The sequence below is a fragment of the Esox lucius genome, chromosome 22, assembly GCF_011004845.1.
Source record: "Esox lucius isolate fEsoLuc1 chromosome 22, fEsoLuc1.pri, whole genome shotgun sequence".
Taxonomy (NCBI): domain Eukaryota; kingdom Metazoa; phylum Chordata; class Actinopteri; order Esociformes; family Esocidae; genus Esox; species Esox lucius.
Window position 1 is genome coordinate 4,783,614 of NC_047590.1, and position 21,183 is coordinate 4,804,796.

Sequence of the window (21,183 nt, forward strand, 5' to 3'; positions counted from 1 at the left end):
CATCACTTACCATACCATTTGGCTTAATTGCACATTTAGTATTGCCATTTGTACTGCATTGGCCTTCATTGCACGTTTATATATTCCACTTGTAACATACTTGTAAATACTTGTAATTAAAAATGTTCTGCCCTCTTCTATTTACACTTCTTGTTAGATGCTAAGTGCATTTCGTTGTACTGTACTTTTACTGTTCAGTGACAATAAAGTTGAATCTAATCTAATCTAATCTAATATTGTCAATATACCACGCCCCCTCAAGCTCCACTGTGTACCATGTTAGCATGCTCGTGAGTTAGCATGTTACTCAGCAGGAATGTCCGTTTCACGGGGAGCAGGGGGTTAATAATCCAGCCTGTATCAGTTGGTGGATTGAACTGACACACGCCCCGCTGCAGGTCAGATCACCTTCAGGAAGTGTTTGTGGGTCCGTGATTATGGGTCCCAAATATAAAGCAGTGCTAGAGTCTTGATATTCTTGGTTGTCCAAGGTAAAGCAAAAAAGTCATATTAGCTTTGTTAAAGGGTAAATTGTGATGTCGCTTTGGTGTGCAACATCCAATTCTAGATTTATATATAGTCACTACCACTACCTCTATATAGGCACTGGGGATGCATTGAATTAGCCTCTTCTCTAGTTTGCCAATTTAACTTTTTATCTCCACCTAGTGGTATTAATGTGTATGTGATTCCGGAGTGCAGTAGAAACAGAATGGAATGTTGAGATAAGGCTTCTGTGGTAACCAGTAGGGGGTGCTGTTGACTTACCCAGTCGCATTTCACCGCCACGCGCCCAAGCTCGCTGATCTGAATACAGAGTCCTTGCAGCAGCAGCAATGGTATTTTGGTAAGACTGCCGAAACAATTCAGTGTGTGAAAGAGCCGAGCTCCCCGGAGGTCTGTGGTTAGAGTTGACCAGCTGTCCAGGCCCGGACCCCCACTCTGCCGGCTGGTGAGTCAACACGGTCATAAGCCCCGCGGACGATCAGACTGTTCAACCTGAACAGATTGTTTATGAAAGCCATCGCGCCATACTACGGCCGAGGAAGAATGTTCTGATGAGTTGCCAGGAGCGTCATGGCTATTTGTCTGTGTATTAGAGATCTGTGAGGTGGTGAGCAGTTTGTCTCAGTCTGAGTAGACAACAGAAACATAGTACTGACTCCCATCCCGTGTGTGTGTGTGTGTGTGTGTGTGTGTGTGTGTGCGTGCCTGCGCGTGTCCGTGTGAGAGCGATAGAGGACGAGACGGAAAGCTTGCGCGCACGTGCGTAAAGCCTGCGTGAAACGTCCCGGGGCCTGCAGATGTGTGAGCGGCGACGGGGGGGTTTTCACTCGGGGTGGATGGGAGTTAACGGCCAGGGGGGAACCGGTAAGAGCGGGGACGGTTATCGTTACGCCGACACGGTGGTCCGGGGACGTCGGCGTAGACAGAACGAGTGACCAACTGGCAAACCTCAGTTCATTCCACTTAGCGACACAGAGAAATGACCGGGTGCTTACATCGACATGGGGATGAAGCCATGAGGGCGAACTCAGCGCAGTCTGGCCTGTATGTGCTTTAAGTATGGGCTTGACGGATTAGGTTTTGGGTCCTGGAGTGACAGGGCGGTTTACACTGCCGCCTCACATCTCAGCTGCATCCTTTCCGTTAGGTCTTTTTAATCGCGATCGCGGCGTACAGGTAAGGCCCAGGGGTCCGGCGGAGGTGTAGATTGGCTCTGCGCTGCCCAGGGGTGGAGGGGTGGATATTGGGCGTGGACACCCTCCCGTGGTCCCCCCCTTTCACCTGTCGTCCTCTCCTTTTCAGACCTCCCGATCTTCGCTCAGACGCTGTGTTCTCTGGTTTCACAGCCTGAAATTCCCAATAGTTTGTTCACTGCTTTTGACTAGAAGCCTAAGGGCACACCCTGTGGGGCGTGGTCTCAATGAATCTGCTGTAAAGGGAATAGGCTCCCATTTGGAACCCAAACACCCGCAGTGTGTTAGTAGCTAATTAAATAGATGGAAAATAAGCTGTCCTTTTGTTATCTTGGTTACGGAGGAAAACACCCTCGCTCTTTTCCTCCCTCCCTCTCTTTTCCTCCCTCCCTCCCTCCTTTCGTCTCTCTCCATCCAACTGATTCTGAAGGGTTTCGAGACACTTGTTATATCAATGCCGAGTCTGAAGAGCACTGATGCACTTCGTTGCTCAGCGTGTGTGTGTGTGTTTGTGTGTTTGTTTGTGTGTGCATGCGTATGCAGGTGTGTGTGGGTTTTGGGAGGCAGGGAGCAGGAATAAATGAATAAAGGGAACAGAGGAGTGACTAGCAACTTGTGATTTCTGTTTAAGCAGTCAGATATGCTTGATGATGTCGTCGCCAAGTGTTTGACAAACATGGTTGTCCTTGTTATGGTTAAGAGCAGAACCATAGATTGGTCGGGAGTGTAAAATGTTACTGTAACCAGAGGCCGGTGCATTGTGGGAATGAGTGCAGAGTAAACACACTGAAAAGGTCCCCTAAATGGCCACTTTACCATACCAGCCTGTCTAATTTTGTCCACACTGCACACTGGGTCTCTGTTTTCACATCCTTTTGTAATGTATTACAACACACAATTTCTGTCTCTCACTCACACACACACAGACACATGCTCCCCCAGACAGAGAAAGAGAGAGAAACAGACATATGTTCCCCCCAGACACAGAGAGACAGACAGACACATGCTCCCCCTAGACACAGAGAGACAGACAGACCCATGCTCCCCCCCAGACACAGAGAGACAGACAGACAGACACAGAGAGACAGACAGACCCATGCTCCCCCCCAGACACAGAGAGACAGACAGACAGACCCATGCCCCCCCAGACACCGAGAGACAGACAGACCCATGCTCCCCCCAGACACAGAGAGACAGACAGATCCATGCTCCCCCCAGACACAGAGAGACAGACAGACCCATGCTCCTCCCAGACACAGAGAGACAGACAGACACATGCTCCCCCCAGACACATACAGGGTACCACTGGAACTGGCAGACATTAGGAGTTTGCTTCTTTTTTGGGATCCATTGTGGACTTTGGAGGGTGATGGGCAGACGACTGGGGGGTAGCGAGCAGGGAGGGGGGACCACTGGAGGCTCAGTTCTCAGCGTTTGAAATCAGAGTGATTTGAATGAAAAGCTACGTTTTTCTCTCCGTCGTTTTTGTTCCTGGAGGAAGCAATGTTTGCGAGCCTCGCTTCAGAGAGGGCGGGTTCTTGTGCCAAATCAAGTCCATATTATTGTATGAGCCTGGGCTTTAATACGATTGTTATAAAAAGGAACACCTACCTAATTTGCAGCAGGAGGCAGACTTTTGTCATAATTTGACTCAAATTCAGACCGAGACTGCTAATAAGCTTCAGAGCCCAGGGGCATGTTGGGAAACGGAGTCCCGGGTAGAGACCACTGAGAGCCGCCACACCTGTGTGGGATTAGCTGAGCCAGCTGGGAGGTCTCTCCTCTAATGGAGACTTAACAGGCTCTGAAATGGCTTGGTGTTGCCGCCGCCCCCCCCCCCCCCCCCGCTGCATTCACAGAGAGGCAGGCAGGAAGACGGATGGGCAGATAGACAAATACAGACGTACATGCACGCACACACACGCTCTCCCTCGACTCTTTCCTCCCGCTGTCCTTTGCTTATGTTTCCTGACAGACACGACGTATTTGGGTCCAGCTCTGAAGATTGGCTCCATTTGTCAGTGTCAGTGATGCCCGTTGCTGCTCCTTCGCCGTGCGTCAGCAGCGCGGCAAAATGCCCTCGTGACCCAGCTACCGGCCGGCAGACTGGCATTCTTACCTCAGGTGGCCGTCCATCCACGTCTCAGTAACTTAATAAACTCGGCAGCCTTCCGCTGCTCAAATCTGGCCCCCTCTGCCCTGTTGAAATGGCTGATATTAGCTGGCTGACGCTTTCGCGCAAAGACGACTGGCAGTGGGTTCTGTTGCCGCTCCTTTGTGATTGGATCGTCACGTGTCCGTACCGTATCCACCCACGGCCTCTTACCCCACTTGCCTGTTACCCCCCCGTATCTTTTACCTCCCCTTGCCTCTAAACCCGGAGGCTCTGCCTTACACACACACACACACACACACACTCAAACACACACTGGTAACCTCTCACCAGTAGCCAGGGCTTGCGGTGGCGTTAGTGTCAGGGTGTGGTTGACCACACTCTCTGATCCCGTAAGGAAGTGCCCTTTTGACACCGTGCCGTCTCAGACCCACACCTTTTGCTTTTCTCCGTTGTGCAACTTCAGTACATATACGATGTGACACTGCCCACACTTCCCTTAGCTTCCCCTGCGTGTTTCAGGTCTGCTGCCATGGCAACCATGGAGCGTTGTAAACTCTCTGCTCTTGGGCTTAAGGCTCTGAGACGTCACTAATGTGCGTAGCCTCACAGAGGCCGCGGTATGTTTATGTGTTCTGTAAACCGAGTCTTGGGTCTACTGGACCCGTGGAATATTACCGACTCAAACACACGGATTGGGAGTGCGGTTTTGTAGAGGGCACTGAACAGGGTTTGAGAGTGGGAAGGTTCTCAAAAACTCGAAATGAGAAAACATTTTGGGCGGGGGGGGGGGGGGGGTTGTTCCTGTATGTGCATTCATGCTTGTGCTAGGTAAAGTGTTTTGCGTGCCACAGGGATACATGCTATTTATGTGTCTCAAATAGTTAATATTTAATTGGTGGTATATTTGAAAGCGGTCTACGAGTGTTTTTGCAGCCTTAATGCACAGAAGAGAATATTCACTAACACTTCCTTGATGTCTCTACAAGCTGCCTTTGTGTCATGAAATTCATTGGCAGAGCTGGAACGATACATTTATAATGAAATTCGACTTGTCAGACAAACTCTGTTCTGGTTGTGCAGTGTGCAAACCCTAAGGATACCCAGAAGAATCGAATAGTTTTGAATCTCCTTGTGAAATCTAACAATAAGAAAGACATGTGTTTCCACAAATACTGCCTTAGGAAATGTCTGTGTGTCTGCTGTTGGAGTTAAAACAAAGTTAAGGCAAAATAAGCAAGCAGTGTTATTAAGGTCTTAGTGAAACATTCTTTGTAAGTTTTAAAGAAGTTAGGAAAAAAAAGTCCAAATAACCTATAATTTCCGTTCTTACAGTCTTACTAAAACCTCTCAGGAAAACTTTTAAAGAACCCAAGTAAAATGTTCCCTTAATCTCCCTGTAACCTAAAAATAAACTTTCCCAGAGCCGGAAAAAATTTCATTTCTGTTCTCAGAATGTGAAAAGAAAATGGCCAGGATGCTAATAACGTCGTTGGCACAAACAAGGTGACACCAAAAGCATATGCCCTCACAACCTCCGAAGAACCAGCTGTGCTAGCTGCGCCCATACCACTCTGGGTAATCTTCACAACCATTTCAACCGACGTCTTGTGCTGTAGTACGCTGAGGATCCCATCTCTGAGATGAAGGGAGGCTAGGAGCTGAAGGAGGGGCCACGCGGGGGAGTCTAGAATTCCAGACGCATTCCGGAGCTCCCCGGGAGGGTGGATCTTTCAACCCCCATTCTCCTCCCCTGATCCTTCACTCCCTCATCCCTTCCTCCCTCTTTCTCCCACAGGCGTGGAAGCGTGTACCTGAGCAGACTGAAGCTCACATGGCCCAGGGCCCGTCGCTGAATTGCAAAGCCAGGAGGAAACGACGTTGGGTCACCCCCGCCCGTTCAAGTGAATGGGTTAGCGTGTCCAAACGTTTGACTGGTGCTGTATGGTGTGTGAGCACCGGGAGCTTTTGCGGAGTTGTGGAAGATGCCGTGGCCCTGACGTGGGAGAGGTGATACCGATTGTCGCGGTCCAGCCTACATTCGGTGTGACATTGCGGGGACTCGGTCACAAAGAAGACAGTGTGAAACACCTCAGCGCTGTGCTGCTCGCATCGACTCCTTCAACACATATAAACCGGCATGTTTTTACAGCTTGCAGACTGCATTCTCTGTACCCTTTGTTTATAGTCTAATATAAATATTTAGGACGACAGCGCGAAAGAATCAGAGCTTCTTGGATGTGCAGCTGATAAGGGTTTAGTGTGTCCCACATAACGTCGTTGATTTGGACGTTCGGATATTAGGTCAACTCTGATTACATATGAAAGTATATGTCCTGTGTGTTGTTGTGGAGAGTGGATGCTCTAGGAATGATCTACTGAGTTGAGTTGGGCTTCCTGTAGATGGAACAGTCGCGCAGGAATAGCCTTCCCAAAGCCGTCCCTCTGCCAGTTCTGTTATGTCTACTGTGGTTTGGCTTGGTCAGACATCAGAGGCACTATGGCCTTATCGAGGCCAGCCGAAAGAGGGGTGAGACGGGGAGAGGGGTGAGACGGGGAGAGGGGTGAGATGGGGAGAGGTCTGCCGGATTAGAGCCAAGATTGAGGACATGAGGAGTATGTCGAAGTGTCTGTGTTTGCTTGTGTGTGTGTCTAGATGGGGTTGACCTTATCTGGCTTGGCCTCCGAGTGGAATTAATAAGACCACACACTGTGTTCAAGCTGCAGTTGTTCCTTAATTGACCAGAATAACCATAATCGCATAATGCAGTGATACTTCAGGAAAAACAGTGATCTAATTTCCCAACAGGCAGGCCAATATAATCAGCTAATTTCAAGTAGCCATTTCTCTTCTCACTGTGTGCCCATTCAGCCAACTCGTTTTTTCAGTTTCAGGAAAGGCAATGAAGGTATATTTAGCTGTGCAGAATTGGAGTCACTTGAAAGACATCAGCAGTGTTTTCGCGGGCTTCTCTTGTTGTAGTTACCCCCGGAAACATACTGATACCGTCTGTCCGACATCAGAGCTAGCGCAACGCGCCATGTGACCGAAAGGACACGCGGTGTGCGACTGCCATTGTGTGGATCCGTGCCGTTGGCAAGGCCCGGCTCCATGGTAACTGTTGTCAACGGTCGCCAGTGGAACTGCGTAGGTGTGCGGGCGGTCTTGGTCGCCACGTAACCAGTCAGCTCCGCTACACGCGTTGCTCTGCCGTCATCGGCATCGGGCATTGTACCGACAAGGAGAGGAGCACAGGGGACGAGCGTCTTTTTAATATTCCTTCCCTACTGTAGTGTTTGCGTCTCATATTCATGGTAGGATTTATGAACGGGCACAAAGGCAGGAATTGATATTATGTTAAGCTCTTAAGGAGGCCAGGCTTGTGTGATGAGTTAAAAGTTGTAGTCCCACATGGGGTACAGAAGTTTGCTTTTCTAAATACAGTATGTTGTTGTTTTCCCAAGTGTGTGTTTTTCTGTGTTACCACATGTAAACAGCAGAAATTTGCATGACGAGATCTAATCAGGATATATGACTCAAAAGACAAGCAGACATCAGCACTAACATAATCTGGTTATCGAACAGTTCAGAAACGACTACCTGAGTGTGACAAACAAATGTGTTTTGATGTATCCAAGCTGTAAACCCCAGATGTGAAAAAGGATTGCAGCATCATCCTAAAAAAACATATTAGATATCCTCAGCACCAAACTGAGTAACTAATGAATGCTTCAGCGAAAATATGGAAAGAACAGAGGAGAAAGTGCCTGGTGTCAACAGTACAGTGCAGGATGTCTATCCCACTCTATCTGGAGGACATTTTAAGAAATGTCTGCTAAATGGCAACTATTCATGACTGAAGGAAAAGATTACAAAAATAATACTTAGCAAAGGGTAAAGAGGTCAGTTGTAGAGACACAAAAGAGAACATTGCTTTCCACTGAAGCATATATGGCAGTTAAACTCTGAAGGCTGTATGCCTTTTTTTTTTTTTTTTACCCTTAAATGCTTAATATACACCAATCTAATGCAGCTCCGGAAAAGATTCAGAGACCACTGCACCTTTTTTTCCTTTCCAAAAAAGTTGAGTAGGAAAGTTTTGAGTGAGGAACAGAAGCGTTCAATTTGCAGTGGTCTCTTAATTTTAATCCTTCTGTTCCTCACTCAAAACCTTCCTTTTCGACTTTTTGCAAAGGAAAGAAAAAGGCGCAGTGGTCTCTTAATTTTTTCCGGAGCTGTATATGGCATTGTTTTTAGATGGACATACTACGGATCGTTTAGCTTTTCCATTTTTAGTTTCAGGACATTTGTAGGTATAATGAGTGTGAAATGCGTGTTAATTTAAGACCTGAACAACTGAGGGATCAATTACATAAAGAAAACAGTGCGGTTGTGACAAAACTACCACTAACAGGGCCCAGTCATCAAACATTACAAATACCGGAACAATGCTGTAAAGCTATTTGGAGAAAAAAAAGATCGGTTTTCAGCAGCTACTTAATCAACTGCAGTTGTAACCCGTCAGCTTAAGCAGACCATTGGAGGTGGAATGGCATGGTGTGTGTCTGAGAGATGATGGGAGCTGGAAACCGTGGAGAGAATGGCAATCGAGATGACTCACACATTCCAGTTCAAGTAAAATATTGCTTGCTAATTGTCATGTTTTCTGATTACTTGAGAGCCGTCCTGACTGCATCAAACCAGGAGAATCTAATTAAGCTCGCTAGATAAAGTTGGCTACGCTTTTTGAGAAAACACCTTCTAACCGTATGCTTTTCCTCATCAAACCTTATTCAGATTTCTGCCAACCTGTTTGGTACTGTGGGTTGCTCTTCTTAGTTTTTCTTTTATTTCTGTCATGTTTAATGGAGGCATGGTGCCTTGAGATTGGAAAATACATTCCAACAAGGTATAAGCCCCACTGTCATGAAAAGCAGAAGCTGTATCAACAGTACAGTGTTACTAATTTGTACCATAAATGCAGGTATTTCAAATTACATTAAAATCGAAGACATGGCGTGTCCTCCAAGACAATCGTTTTCCCTAGACACTTTCCTTTGAGAATATATATCTTACTTGATTTAACTTAATTGGTTGGGATACCACAGACATTTTGTGTTTTCCAAGACCTTCTAGGCTACAGGGGAATAATAAGAGGCATGTCTACAAAATCACAAACAAACTCCCAAGAGACACTAAGGCTAGCCAAGATGTTACACTGAAAGATGGCAAGCCGATTATAGAGGAAAAATGAAAAATATTATGGTGCGATAACTATTTTCTAAAGTATTCTAAAAATACTCCCGACAACCACAGCTGATATCTTTTCATCTGAAATAGATAAGACACCATCTCCCTCAGTTGCAGAAGAACTGTTCTATCCGGCATAAGGTTGGTTTAGTTTTGTAATATACATGTACACTACACATTTATAATAATATACCTGTTCGCTCTTCCATTGTATGCATATCCAGTGCCCTTCGCAAGTATTGAGACTGTAAAGCATTTTTGCAAAAGTTAGGATTTTAAATAAAATGACTGTGTAGTATTTGTTCAATTTCCGGTCTGGTCTCCCACCTCATTAAACATTATAAAGGATGACTTAGAGCAGTTACACTATCTCACGAAAGTGAGTACACCCCTCACATTTTGGAAATATTTGATTATATCTTTTCATGTGACAACACTGAGAAAATGACACTTTGCTACAATGTAAAGTAGTGAGTGTACAGCTTATATAACAGTGTACATTTGCTGTCCCCTCAAAATAACTCAACACAAGTGAAAATGTCCAAATTGGGCCCAATTAGCCATTTTCCCTCCCCAGTGTCATGTGACTTGTGTTACAAGGTCTCAGGTGTGAATGGGGAGCAGTTTTGTTAAATTTGGTGTTATCGCTCTCACACTCCCTCATACTGGTCACTGGAAGTTCAACATGGCACCTCATTGCAAAGAACGCTCTGAGGATCTGAAAAAAAGAATTGTTGCCCTACATAAAGATATAATCAAATATTTACAAAAATGTGAGGGGTGTACTCACTTTTGTGAGATACTGTATCTTGGCAAAGGGTGCAAAAAAAGTATGAATGTAGGGTCGTACGCATGTAAAATCCCATTGTCATCCATCACCATGGATAAAAACCAAAGAGCTGTTAGCTGAAAGGAGACAGATGGTTGTGGACCTACACAGGTCCGATAAAGTACATAAAAGTACATTAACCACTGTACATACCATCCAGCAGACTCAGGGCAATAATCAAGAAGTTTCAGAAGTCTGGAACAGTCACACGTTTGCCAAGACGAGTACATATGGGCATATTGCTCTCAAGATCAGCTGAGACCCCACCTACAGGTCAACAAGCTCTTGGGTTGCAAGAAAGAAGCCCTTACTGAAACCAACCCAGAAATTGCAATATGTCAACTTTGCCAAGTGTATTGGAACTGCAATAGGTATTGTGTGTTGTGGTCAGATGAGACAAAAAAAGTACTTTCTGATCCTGCACACCATTGGCATGTTTGGCAACAAAGTGGACTCCTGTTTGCCTCTGCCTGGAGATTGAGACTCGAGCGTAGACCTTTCAAGAAAACAGTGTCCCCAAAAATACATAAAAATCAACAGGGTTGCAAGACCACAAAATCAATCTTTTACACTGGCCATCTCAGTCTCCGGACTTGAACTCAATTGAAAACCTGTGGTCTAAATTGAAGAAGCCAGTCTAGAAACGCAAACATACAAATATCAAAGACCATGAAATGTGTTGCATGGAGGAGCGGTCCAAAATCCTCCCACAAGTATGTGCCTACCTAGTCAGACTTTACAGGAAGAGGCTCAGAGCTGTTATCCACTGCAGGGGAAGTTTCACAAAATACTGATTGTAGGAGTGCCAATACTTTAGAAACCTACATTTTGCTGAAGAAATCGTGCTAATCAATAATATGTTTGGTGTTTGAGAAACTGTTATGTTGTAAACATTTTCTTTAAAAAATAAAGATGTTCTTCTCCCCTTTAAGTTGGAGACCAAAATAAGACTCATTGTTTGTGTTTGTTTGTTGCAGAGAATTTGAGCTGTTATATTCTAACGTGAGAGCTCATGGCTGTTTGGTCTCTCTGCGTGTGTGAACACCTACTGAATGGGGTTCATGGCTTTTTCCAGCTATCCTCCCACTAGTTGTCATTTTCCAGGAGTGGGTGACGAAAAACGAATTTGCCAGATGGTCAGAGAAACCAATTGAAGATTTATGTTGTAGCATCTAACTACCCTCCCACTAGTTGGTATTATTCAGGTTATTTGATTTTCATGTGTTCCCCAAAGCACAAAGCCGCCCTAAAATGTGAGATGGATTCCATAAAGAACTTTGTGAAATGCTTGGAGGATTGATTGGTGTATGCCTGGCTTCCTCAATTTCCATAGAAATAACAGGCGACAAAATTGTGATTGTGTTCAGTGTTTCTTTGGAATGAGATCCTGTATGTAGGCTTGTATGTCAAAATATTATGGGCCTATCTGTTTTTCTTTCAGTTTATGACTATGACTATGATTGCACTAGTCCGGACGTCATTGATTTCAAAGGAAGCATTCTTCCAATGGCTAATTTCTAATGGTCATGAAAGCCAAGTAAACAGGAAATCTCATTCCTCTATGCCTGCGTTGGTTTGATCGTAGGACAGAATGACAGGCAAGCAGTGAAGGCATGTGGACTCTAAGGGGTTGAAAGCATCTCAAACATCTTTAAGGTTCTAACAATTAATAGTTCATATGAATGCCATTCGAAATACATAATTCGCCATGGTTTTAAAAGGCCTCACAAAGCAAAGCCACAACAAAGCTGTTACGTCAGGCACATGTCTTGTGCATCAAACAGGAAATAGATTACTCAATGATTTAAGTGAGCTAAACAGGGAATAGATGGCATGAGTGCTGGCTGTCGACATGTAAAACATAAAGGAGAAAATGGAACGCAGTGGTATGCCTGTACCCTAATAAACTTCGCTACCAATCTGTCACGGCCCAACTTAATCCAAATTTGTGTCATACCAGCGCGCGGGAGAGTACAAGCTGCGCAGCTCCGCTGTTGAAGTTAAACTTCAGGATGACATCCCCGTGAGGCATGCGATGAAGTATAGTCAGCTGAAGCTGCCAGATAGGCAAGAGGGTGTAACTAGAACACACTGACCCCCAAAAAAATCGTACAGGCCCTGGATTCCATCTCACTGACATAGCCCTTTGTCTTCTTAAACATTTGAATTGTTTCTCTAGTTTCACTTGGGAGTTTTTGAGAAAAAAAACATTCGGCCCATTCACGCTTCAGAATAAGTCTCGGACAGCTCATGGATTCACAAGGGAGTCAACTGGTACAGTCGGATTGGATTAAATATACAAAAACAGAATTAAAATGAACCACCTGATATGGAACAGCTTTATATTCATGCTATTTCTACACGCGCTTTCCCTGTCCGGCAGGCGTAATCCAGGTGGATAGCTGAAAAAAAAAAAGCAGCTTTTTTTTGGTGATCAAATCCAGACGTGGGGATGCACTGGGTTGGGGACAACGGATGTTTGGGGGGGGGGGGGCTTAACCCTAACCCTTTTCCTCTGCAAAGCACTCGTGTTCATACAGGGATGTTGTCCGAGGTCCTTGAAGATGTCAGTGAGAGACGCAGTGGTAATAAACTGCTGGTTTTCCTTTTTTCCCTCCTCCAGAGAAGGGATGAAACCACATTCCCCAGCTCTTAGGTCATTACTCCCCGGCTGCTTTGAGCCGTTCCCGCAGTACAGTCGTCGGCGTTCCCGACTTCTAGACTTATACCTTCCCACTTCTCCTCTTTTTTATTCCCGGATCCCATTCTTGTGCTTATCTCGCAAGACAGCGTCACACAGAAAACACGAGAGATTGACCTTACACAGAATAAATAAAATGGACAAAGCAAGTGCTTTGAATCTGCTTAGAATTTTCTGGGCCTTTCCTTTTCACAGCATTTAATTGGCCCTATCATGTGTCGGGGGAAATGCCCAGATTGGGAATGGGTGACAAAAACCTAATTTGCCAGATGGTCAGGGCCAGTTGAAGATTTATGTTGCGGCATCTATTTCTGTGCATTTTGTCTATTTTGTCATTCACTGTACTGCCAAAAAGTATTTTATGAGATATTATAATACGTACATCCCCTGGAAAGTTGTCTCTTTTGGTACACATTTAGGCAAATGGATATTTGAGGTTAATTTCAACCAAATTTATATGTAAATGTAAAAGATTTAACAAATTACACACAAAAAATTTAACTTTGAAACCATTTACACTAATCAAAATAACCAGCAATGCAATTTCCTTATGCAAAAAAAAATGCACCCATACATTTACCATCACATAAAATGGATGAAATTAGAATCAGTTAAACCAAAACAGGTGTAAATTATTAGAAAGCCATTAGAAAGTTCCAAGCCTTTTGTGAAGTTAGAAACTTGGTCTGTTTGGGTCTTAATCATATGGGGTTGAAGTAAAACATACCAACATCAAAAGACGATAGGTGGACGTCAGAAGAAATATTTTTGATTTTGGTAAGTCTGGGAGGGGTTACATATCTATTTTCAAGCAATTTGAGGTACATTGTCTGACAGATAATCTACAAATGGAGAAAAGTCCAGACCACTTGCAATCTGCTGTGTATAGGACAGGTCCTGCCACCAAATTCTGCCCAAGAGCTGACTGAGAGCTGTCCAGGGAAACATCAAGGGAGATACAAGCCAAGGCATCTTATCAGAAGGAAACTGGAAAACTTTGCCTGTCAGGAAAGAATAATGCTCTGCTCTTAATAAAGAACATCAAGACACAACTGATATTTGCTAGACAACCCCTAGGTAAAGACCAAAACTACTAGATCAGTGTCTTCTGACACGGATCCAGGGTCACACAACCAAGCACAGCAAACACATGGTTAGGGTTATTTCCACAACTGAAAGGCTTGTTCAATTCTCAACGGAGAGGTTTGGGAGCTAAAATGTGTCTCATCTTTTGCTTGATACACAACTGTTGCTGTAACTCGTTGGTTTCGTTTAAATTCTTAAAACGTCCATTGTTGAGTCGAGCTCTCTCATTGCCAGGGTGAGAACAGCTCGGTCAGGACAAAGTGCTCCGTCTTGTGGGATCCAACCCATCTGGAGTTTTGGGATGTTCTGTCGCGTTCCTCCCTCCCTCCTCCGCCTCTTCTTCCTCCCCCCTCCTTCTCCCTGTACTCTCCCTCTTCCTAAACTTAAGCCTCCCCTTTCCCCCCACAGCACAGCCAGCTATGTCAGCGTTTCAGCTACAATCACAGTGGGGCTATCAAGATACCATTTTAGGATTCAATATACTAGTCCAATGCGATCGCAAAGTGACAATTCTGTGTGTGAGCGCAGGCTTACCAGTCTGCTGAGCTTCATGAGTGGCATTGCAAAACCCTGTGTATTAGCCAACTATTAGATGTGAATGCTGTGGTACTGTGACTCCATATTTGTTTCAAGAGGACCGCTGAAAACTCTGCCTTAATATCAGGTAGCAGGTTGACCGATTTAACACATCTCTCAGGCTCCACGCTCTGATTGTGACAAGAATCACACCAACTGATTTTGGCTGTGCACAGTGCTACATCTCATCTCTCGTGAAGGCCCTCTTTTCCTATTAGTTGGCAGATTTAATTGTAAAAGAATGTGCCGTGCCTCAGAAATTCTTCTGATGTTTACAGCTCTGTCTAAAAACCCCCAAAAATGTCTAATAGTCCCCAGAGGTTTCACCGTGCCTCTGCAGTGTCACAGTATTAATGTCCATTATTGAAGCTGTGTGTATAGGATACGAACGGGGAGGAAAGCTTTCCAATAGACCCCGGGCCACTCTGGCCAATAGCGAGCAAGGCAAATGGTTTTCATTAACTCAAGTAAATATGAGTCTAGAGAGGTCACTGTGAACTCCTCACAGGAGGCCAGTGTTATTCCCCATGCACTGTAACCGCTCTGTATTTCATATTCATGTGTTCGGTAGATAAATGACAAGGGAACCATTGGCCAGGATTGCTCAACATAGTCTTGCAAGAAGCATTGCACAAACTGAGCCCCCCAACAGCTTATAACAGTTGATTACTTGTTTCAGCTGTCACGCCTGGTACACAGTAAGAAGAAAGGGATATAATTAGGTATGCACTGCAAAATGCGCGCATAAACCTGTGTGTGCTGTGGATTTACACTATTGTACAAAATGAAATCAAGGTGGCAATTTGGTTGCTGCATTGTTCGTTGATCTCCACTTTCTCGATCGCTCTCCGTGTGCCTCCTTGAGGAGCCCCGCCTTTAGTCTCTGTGCCCGAGTGATTTCCACTATGCTCCTCCGCTTCGCAGCATCGCAACTTCAGTTGTCCGTGCGTCCGTAACCGAGCGAGGTCTGTTTGGCGTGGGTGCTGTTGCGCGCTGACCATTTAGTACGTTATCATTAGTACGTTATCCGTAACCATCAACCACAAAAGTGTTGTTGTATTCGGAGAATATTCGGGGTGAACTTTTAAGTTTTTTATTGCTTTTGTTGACTTTTTTTTAAAATTAATTTATTTTTAATCGAGATTAATGACAGCCAGTGTTGACGACATTTCAAGTCCACGCTCGTTCCGTTACGTTTCTGGAATTACACGAGTAACATACATTTTCTTTCCCCCTTCACTTTTGGATACTTAATACATGTGGATACCTGTTTTCAACCATGGGCGACTCCGTGTTCTTGGAGAGACACAATTCTTATCTTGTAAGTAGTATGCGCAAAACAATTTTTCACAGCCTGCGATGTAGAAGTATATTGAGACTCGCTGTATTTGTTTATGTGTCGGAGGATAGAGAACTGGCGCGATGCTGAATTCCTGAACGGAAATTGCACTGACACATTATGCAGCATCAATACGGTGTTTAGATTTTTCACAGTCCTGAGTTTTTTTGTATTTATTTTTCTTCCACACGACAATATTTCCGTCTCAACTCTAATTTCGTCCGCTACTGAAATGTAATCAGTAACCATGCATTCACATACTATAGGCAATCAAACCAGTCTCCTCTTCCAACCGCCAGTTACATTTAACGAGGGAGAGAGCCATCGGTAGCAAAGGTCACTGGGACCTTATGACTGTGAAGTTATGTGCCTGGCTGAGAGGATGTTACCACAGAGATGAGGTAAACACTAATACAGTGTGTGCCCTCGCGGAGAGGGAGAGAGGGAGAAAAAAGGAAGGTGGTCTAATGAAACATCCTGTGATGTAATGGTCGTTTGGTTAACCATTAAACCCATAGTTTAATCCCATCACAGAGTAGGGCTCATTCCACAGTAATGTACGATTGGGAGATAACCCTTCAGAAACAGGTTTATTTACACATTTCTGGGGTGTTGAAGGGGGTTAGGTAAGATGACGTTGTTGGACCTGTGTGGCCCATTGAACCTTTCTTGTCACACATGCTTAAGTTTAACACAGATATGCACCACAGATGGAGTCAGACAAGAAAAAAATTGAAGCTATGCTGTCTGAAAGATGAAAGATAAAAACGCTATTGCCACTATTTCCTCAATATGTTGTGTAATCTCAAAATCAAGTGTTAAGTTGTAACCAAATCCTCAATCCACTGGCCATAGGCCATTCAGTGGTTCAACTTCAGTTTTTTATCAGGTTTTCTGTGGTACAGACTCATTAACACACAACGAAATATCTGAAAAACAGTAATGTTTCCTTTGGCTTGGCGCACCACACTGTGGTGTCCCAGTGGCCATTTGAGTATGAATTGTGGTGTGAACAGCAAAGCCTTTTGAGTCCATAGCCTTTTCTATGTGGTGTGTCACTCCCCCAGTTTGGTTAGATTAACATGTCCCCATGTTTTGGCACCTTAACTGTCCCTGGAATTATGGATGTCATGTGGATTGTAAGCAAATCATTGCACATAATGTATGTGCAATGCCTTGTGCGGAGTGACTTGGTCTTTAATGTAATTGTTACCCAGAATCCCGCTGGCCTTAGATAGCGCACCTTGAGGGCTTCTGCCTGAAGTGTGTTGGAGTGGTCCATAGTCTGATCTTTCTAGTGAACTCTCTGGCATTCTCACTATGCAGCCAGAGGGTAATATCGCCACAGAAGGATCCCAAAGTTGGACAGTGTGAAGGGAGCATTCGCTTTCCTCATCGGCCTTCCAACAAACAAATTCCTTGTTCTGTCATTCTGTCCATTGTGTATAAATAATCCAGATTCCAATGTTGTGCCGGTCTGAAGATACTGTGGAGAGGACAGGGAGCAGAGCCTCGTAGGGTGCCAGAGGATAAACTGTTACTCTGTCTTGTAAAAAAACATGTGTCAAGTGTCGGTCTTCCAGGTGTATTAGCCAGCAGATAAGAGGACATGTTACCAGCACTAGTGTACTACCGAAGTCGAAAATGTTGTGACTAAAGACGTGAGAGACTAAACTCTGGAGTTTAGATTTCTCCATTCCAAAAGGACATACAGCTTTTCCGCCCGTCCTCTCATCTCTCATGCAGTTGCAACATGTCCTAATATTAGCCAACCCATGGGGCCTTTCGACATGCATCCAGTTGACTCAGGGTGGTGTGGAACAGCGTGCAACTCTGATTGGACATTTCGACAAGCGCCAGTTTTGCCAAGTCAACGAGATGTCGAATCTGGCGTGATGGCTTCATCTAGATCGTTCCCAAATGCGGTCGCATTTTGGGTTCAAAGGCTGCGTGGCGAAGGCGAATGGTTTTAATGTCCTGTACACTCATTTGTTTTTTTTGCCCACACGAGAATTCTCCCGGCCCCCAGCATCAAAAGCCGCCTTGGACTGTCCATGGATCGCTACCCCTTTATGACTGTAATCAGAAGTTACTGGCCGACAGGAACGTGTATCTGCCCTCTTCCTGATCCTGGAGACACTCAGCTGGAGACCCATGTCAGTCTGAGGGTGAAATACTTGCCCAAACAGGCTCAGAATCCCTCCCCTTTTCTAAGGGGACCACAAGGGCTTGCAAACATATGTCATTCACTGAGTACTGTCATTGGTGCACCGACCTCAGTAGACGTATCTTAACCTGATCCAGTCTGGCCGCCGGTTTCAGCGTTCTCCTTGTCCTTGTTGTTGCCTGGAGGCTGTTTGCATTTCCCCATAAGCCACTCCTTCGGCAAATACGGCTCAGGTGATCGACCACACAAAGAAGGGCTGTTTCCAGGCCCGTGGAAAAATATGCTGAATGCAGTGTGATCCTATTGCGTCCAGGGTGTTGCCCCTACATTTTCCAGCTCTGAGTTGATTTAGTTACTGTTGAATTTCTATTATGTGTTCTATTTCTAATATCTTTCAATTGCAAGGGAATTGAGTGATTTCGTCTTGCTTGCTGAGACTAATGATGCAGTACGTTTGCGGATGTATTGGACTCCAAGGAAAACCAAATGTTGGATTATATCAGCACGTAACTGGCGTGATATTTAAACCTCACTCAACACGCTGTGCCGTTTAACAGAATATTCCATAGCATTTTTTCATGTAATCAGTACTGTCAGTTTTAAAAAGCCCAATGTCCAGGGAGATCCCTGGAGAATGATAAAGGTTTCCTATGTAGAGTCAATTATGGCTTCTCAGAGGACACAGCAGCGCCGGCGTGCTTCATCTTCACAATTGATGGTTCCTCCCGATAAGCATGACTCCGGCCTGTGGGATCAGCCAATGAAGCTGGTCTTTCCAGCCCGTTGACTACATTGCCACGGCCCACTATTACATTAGATGGCGCTGACCATGCTAAAACCACCTTCTGGCCGGCAGAGGCCTCCATCAGTCCCCATAGAAAACCCTGAGGTGTTAGAGGTCACAAGATCAAAAGGTGGGACAGTGGTCAGCAGATCTCTTCCATCTTATTAACTCCTGGGTGAAAGGTCACTGAGCTCACAGAACTGCAGCTGTGTTCTGGATCGGGGGAGTGTGGGTAGGCTAAAATCAACCAGTCAGGAGAGAACTCATGCTGATAATGATAAACTACATTTGAAAGCAATTTTTCCCAAACTTACACCACTGTAATTAAGCACTAATATGTACTGCTTAATTAGAGTGGGATCACTATTAGCTAACACTACAAGCAGTAGCTTCCCTTCCTGGGATCCACACAAAGCATGTGACATGATGCAAGACATCAACAAGCAAGCGCATTGCTACCACAGAACTACATATATTCAAAGTGACAATACATGAATGAAGTATGTTCTCAGGGGTCTGAGAGCATTTTCGTCTTTGTCCAGTTGGGTGCCCTATGGTTTGAAAACCAAAAACTAGGTTCATATTCAGCATCATTAGCCAAGAACCAGTTTTATATCAGGATAACGAATCCCTGTGGTCCAGACCATGACATGTTAACAGCAGAACGGATTGGTTTGTAGGAAACCACACTCAAATACAATGTAGTATAGTACAGTACATTACAGGACAGTAGAGCACCATACTTTATAGTGTGGTACAGTACAGCGGAGTAAAGAAGAATACAGTTGAATACATTACAGTAGAGTACAGTAGATTACATTAGAGTAGAGTACAGTGGAGTTAAGTAGAATACAGTAACATAGAGTAAGGGCATATGGTAGATGTCTGTGTTTTGGTGAAATGGATTAAATGTTTGGGCTCTTAGGTGTATTGGAGGCCACCTGCTGGCTATGCGTCTCAAAAGTTGACCCTTTCTCTTTAGACCTCTGTATCTCACCTGGTAGAGCATGACGCTTCAGGATGGAGCTGCCTTTGTTGTCAGCAACATCATAAAGGCACAGATATGTAGATAAGGCTTCTATTCCACTTTCCTTTCAATTGTTTTGCTTGTGACTCCGTCCTGTCTGACATTCTTTACATATTTGGTGGATTAAACACATCCCGTATCTGGCATATGGGTGGTGATAATTTTTTTTGGAACAGGTCTACAGACCTTTGGGTATATTTAGTTACCCTTACTAATAACGACATCACAATATTTCAATTTAATAACAGCACAACTCAAGATGGACACCTGACTACATTTTATTGTTGCATATAGAGAGGTACAATGCTTTAGACCAGTGTCTCCCAACCTTTTTCAGTTACTGTACCCCCAAATTTTTTTTGCACTGCTTTCAGTACCCCTGAAGTACCCCCTCATGTTCATTTCACTAGTAAGAGGCCAAGTACCCCCAGGGGTCCTAGTACCCCTGGTTGGGAACCACTGCTTTAGACAACCCACAAGCACATTTTATCTTAAGACCTCTCCACTGTGAAGACATATTTCAGTAGTAGATCCTGCTACCATCAGGAATGTGGAGATAAGCACCTTTACCCATGTGACACACTGTCGACAGTATGTAGACAGCTGAGTCAAACACATACCACACATGCAATGCCGCGGAAGGTTAAGATTCTCTGATTAACGCATTTTGGACAGCGCCGACATTCCCCTGGCCCTGCTACATCCATCGACGCCCCATTGGGTTTGAGATGTGCCTCATCGAAGCCAAATTTCAGAACCTGCCATTTCGGCTTGTTTGTGGGCCAAAAGGCTGAACAGGCGGTGACATGCTTTCCTGGCGTGTTCCGTGTCGCCGCCTGTTCACGGCTGTGGTCTGGTAGCGGCGCCCTCTACATCGGAGCATTCCAACAAGACGGGTCCAGGAGTGCACGTCAGGACGGGTCCAGGAGTGCACGTTAGGATGGGTAAAGGAGTGCACGTTAGGATGGGTAAAGGAGTGCAAGTCAAAAAGCCAAGGAAAGATGAACCGGGTGAATGGGAGACGTATCGACTATCCAGAATAAGCACAGGTCTCGTCTGTTGTCAGTCTGGCTTATTTCCATTTTTCCTGTATACGTGTGAGATGAGATGAGATTGTGCACGAGTGCACGTGTGTTTATGGTTAGATCCAGTTGCTCTTCCATCTCTCAGTGGACTGACAGGGCGGGTTTCTTTAGTCGGAGTGGTGATTGTTGTTGGTTTTTATTGTAGGTTTAACATTTTTGTCTTTATCTCAACATGGCAAGTTAGAGGAAACGTTAGGGGTTTGCGGTCCAAGACACGATTGACTAACTGATGAACTGTACTACCGGTGATGCCAGTATGGCCCTTATCTCTCTTGACAATAGTATATATCCCAGTTAGTATATATCCCTGTTCTAGAGAAAGCACACCACCTGACTTAGTGTAGAAATATCGAATTGCATCCTGTTTCTTTGCAGGGTGTAGCGATGTCAGAGAAATAAGAAGATGTGTGTTTCTTCTCATTGAGCCTTACATGGGAACCAGGTCTGTGAAAGGACAGCCACCTCCTTCCTGTCTCTCATGTGCTGAGTCAGAGAGTCCATTTTGACCTGGAGGGACCTTGTCCA

General features: G+C 44.9%; 1 protein-coding gene across 3 annotated transcripts in view; it reads left to right on the top strand.

Annotated features, from left to right (window-relative positions):
- The window catches only part of LOC105020022 (rho GTPase-activating protein 6), a 64,528-nt gene that overhangs the window by 12,781 nt on the left and 30,564 nt on the right, over positions 1-21,183 (top strand). The window contains exon 1 of one of the 3 annotated variants that reach the window (XM_010886664.3): positions 14,960-15,577. The exons of the other annotated variants lie outside the window; for them this stretch is intronic. Coding sequence (XP_010884966.1) covers positions 15,536-15,577 — 42 coding nt within the window. The 5' untranslated portion in view covers positions 14,960-15,535. Of the gene's footprint in view, positions 1-14,959; positions 15,578-21,183 lie in introns of those variants that run through there. 3 annotated transcript variants of the gene reach the window in all.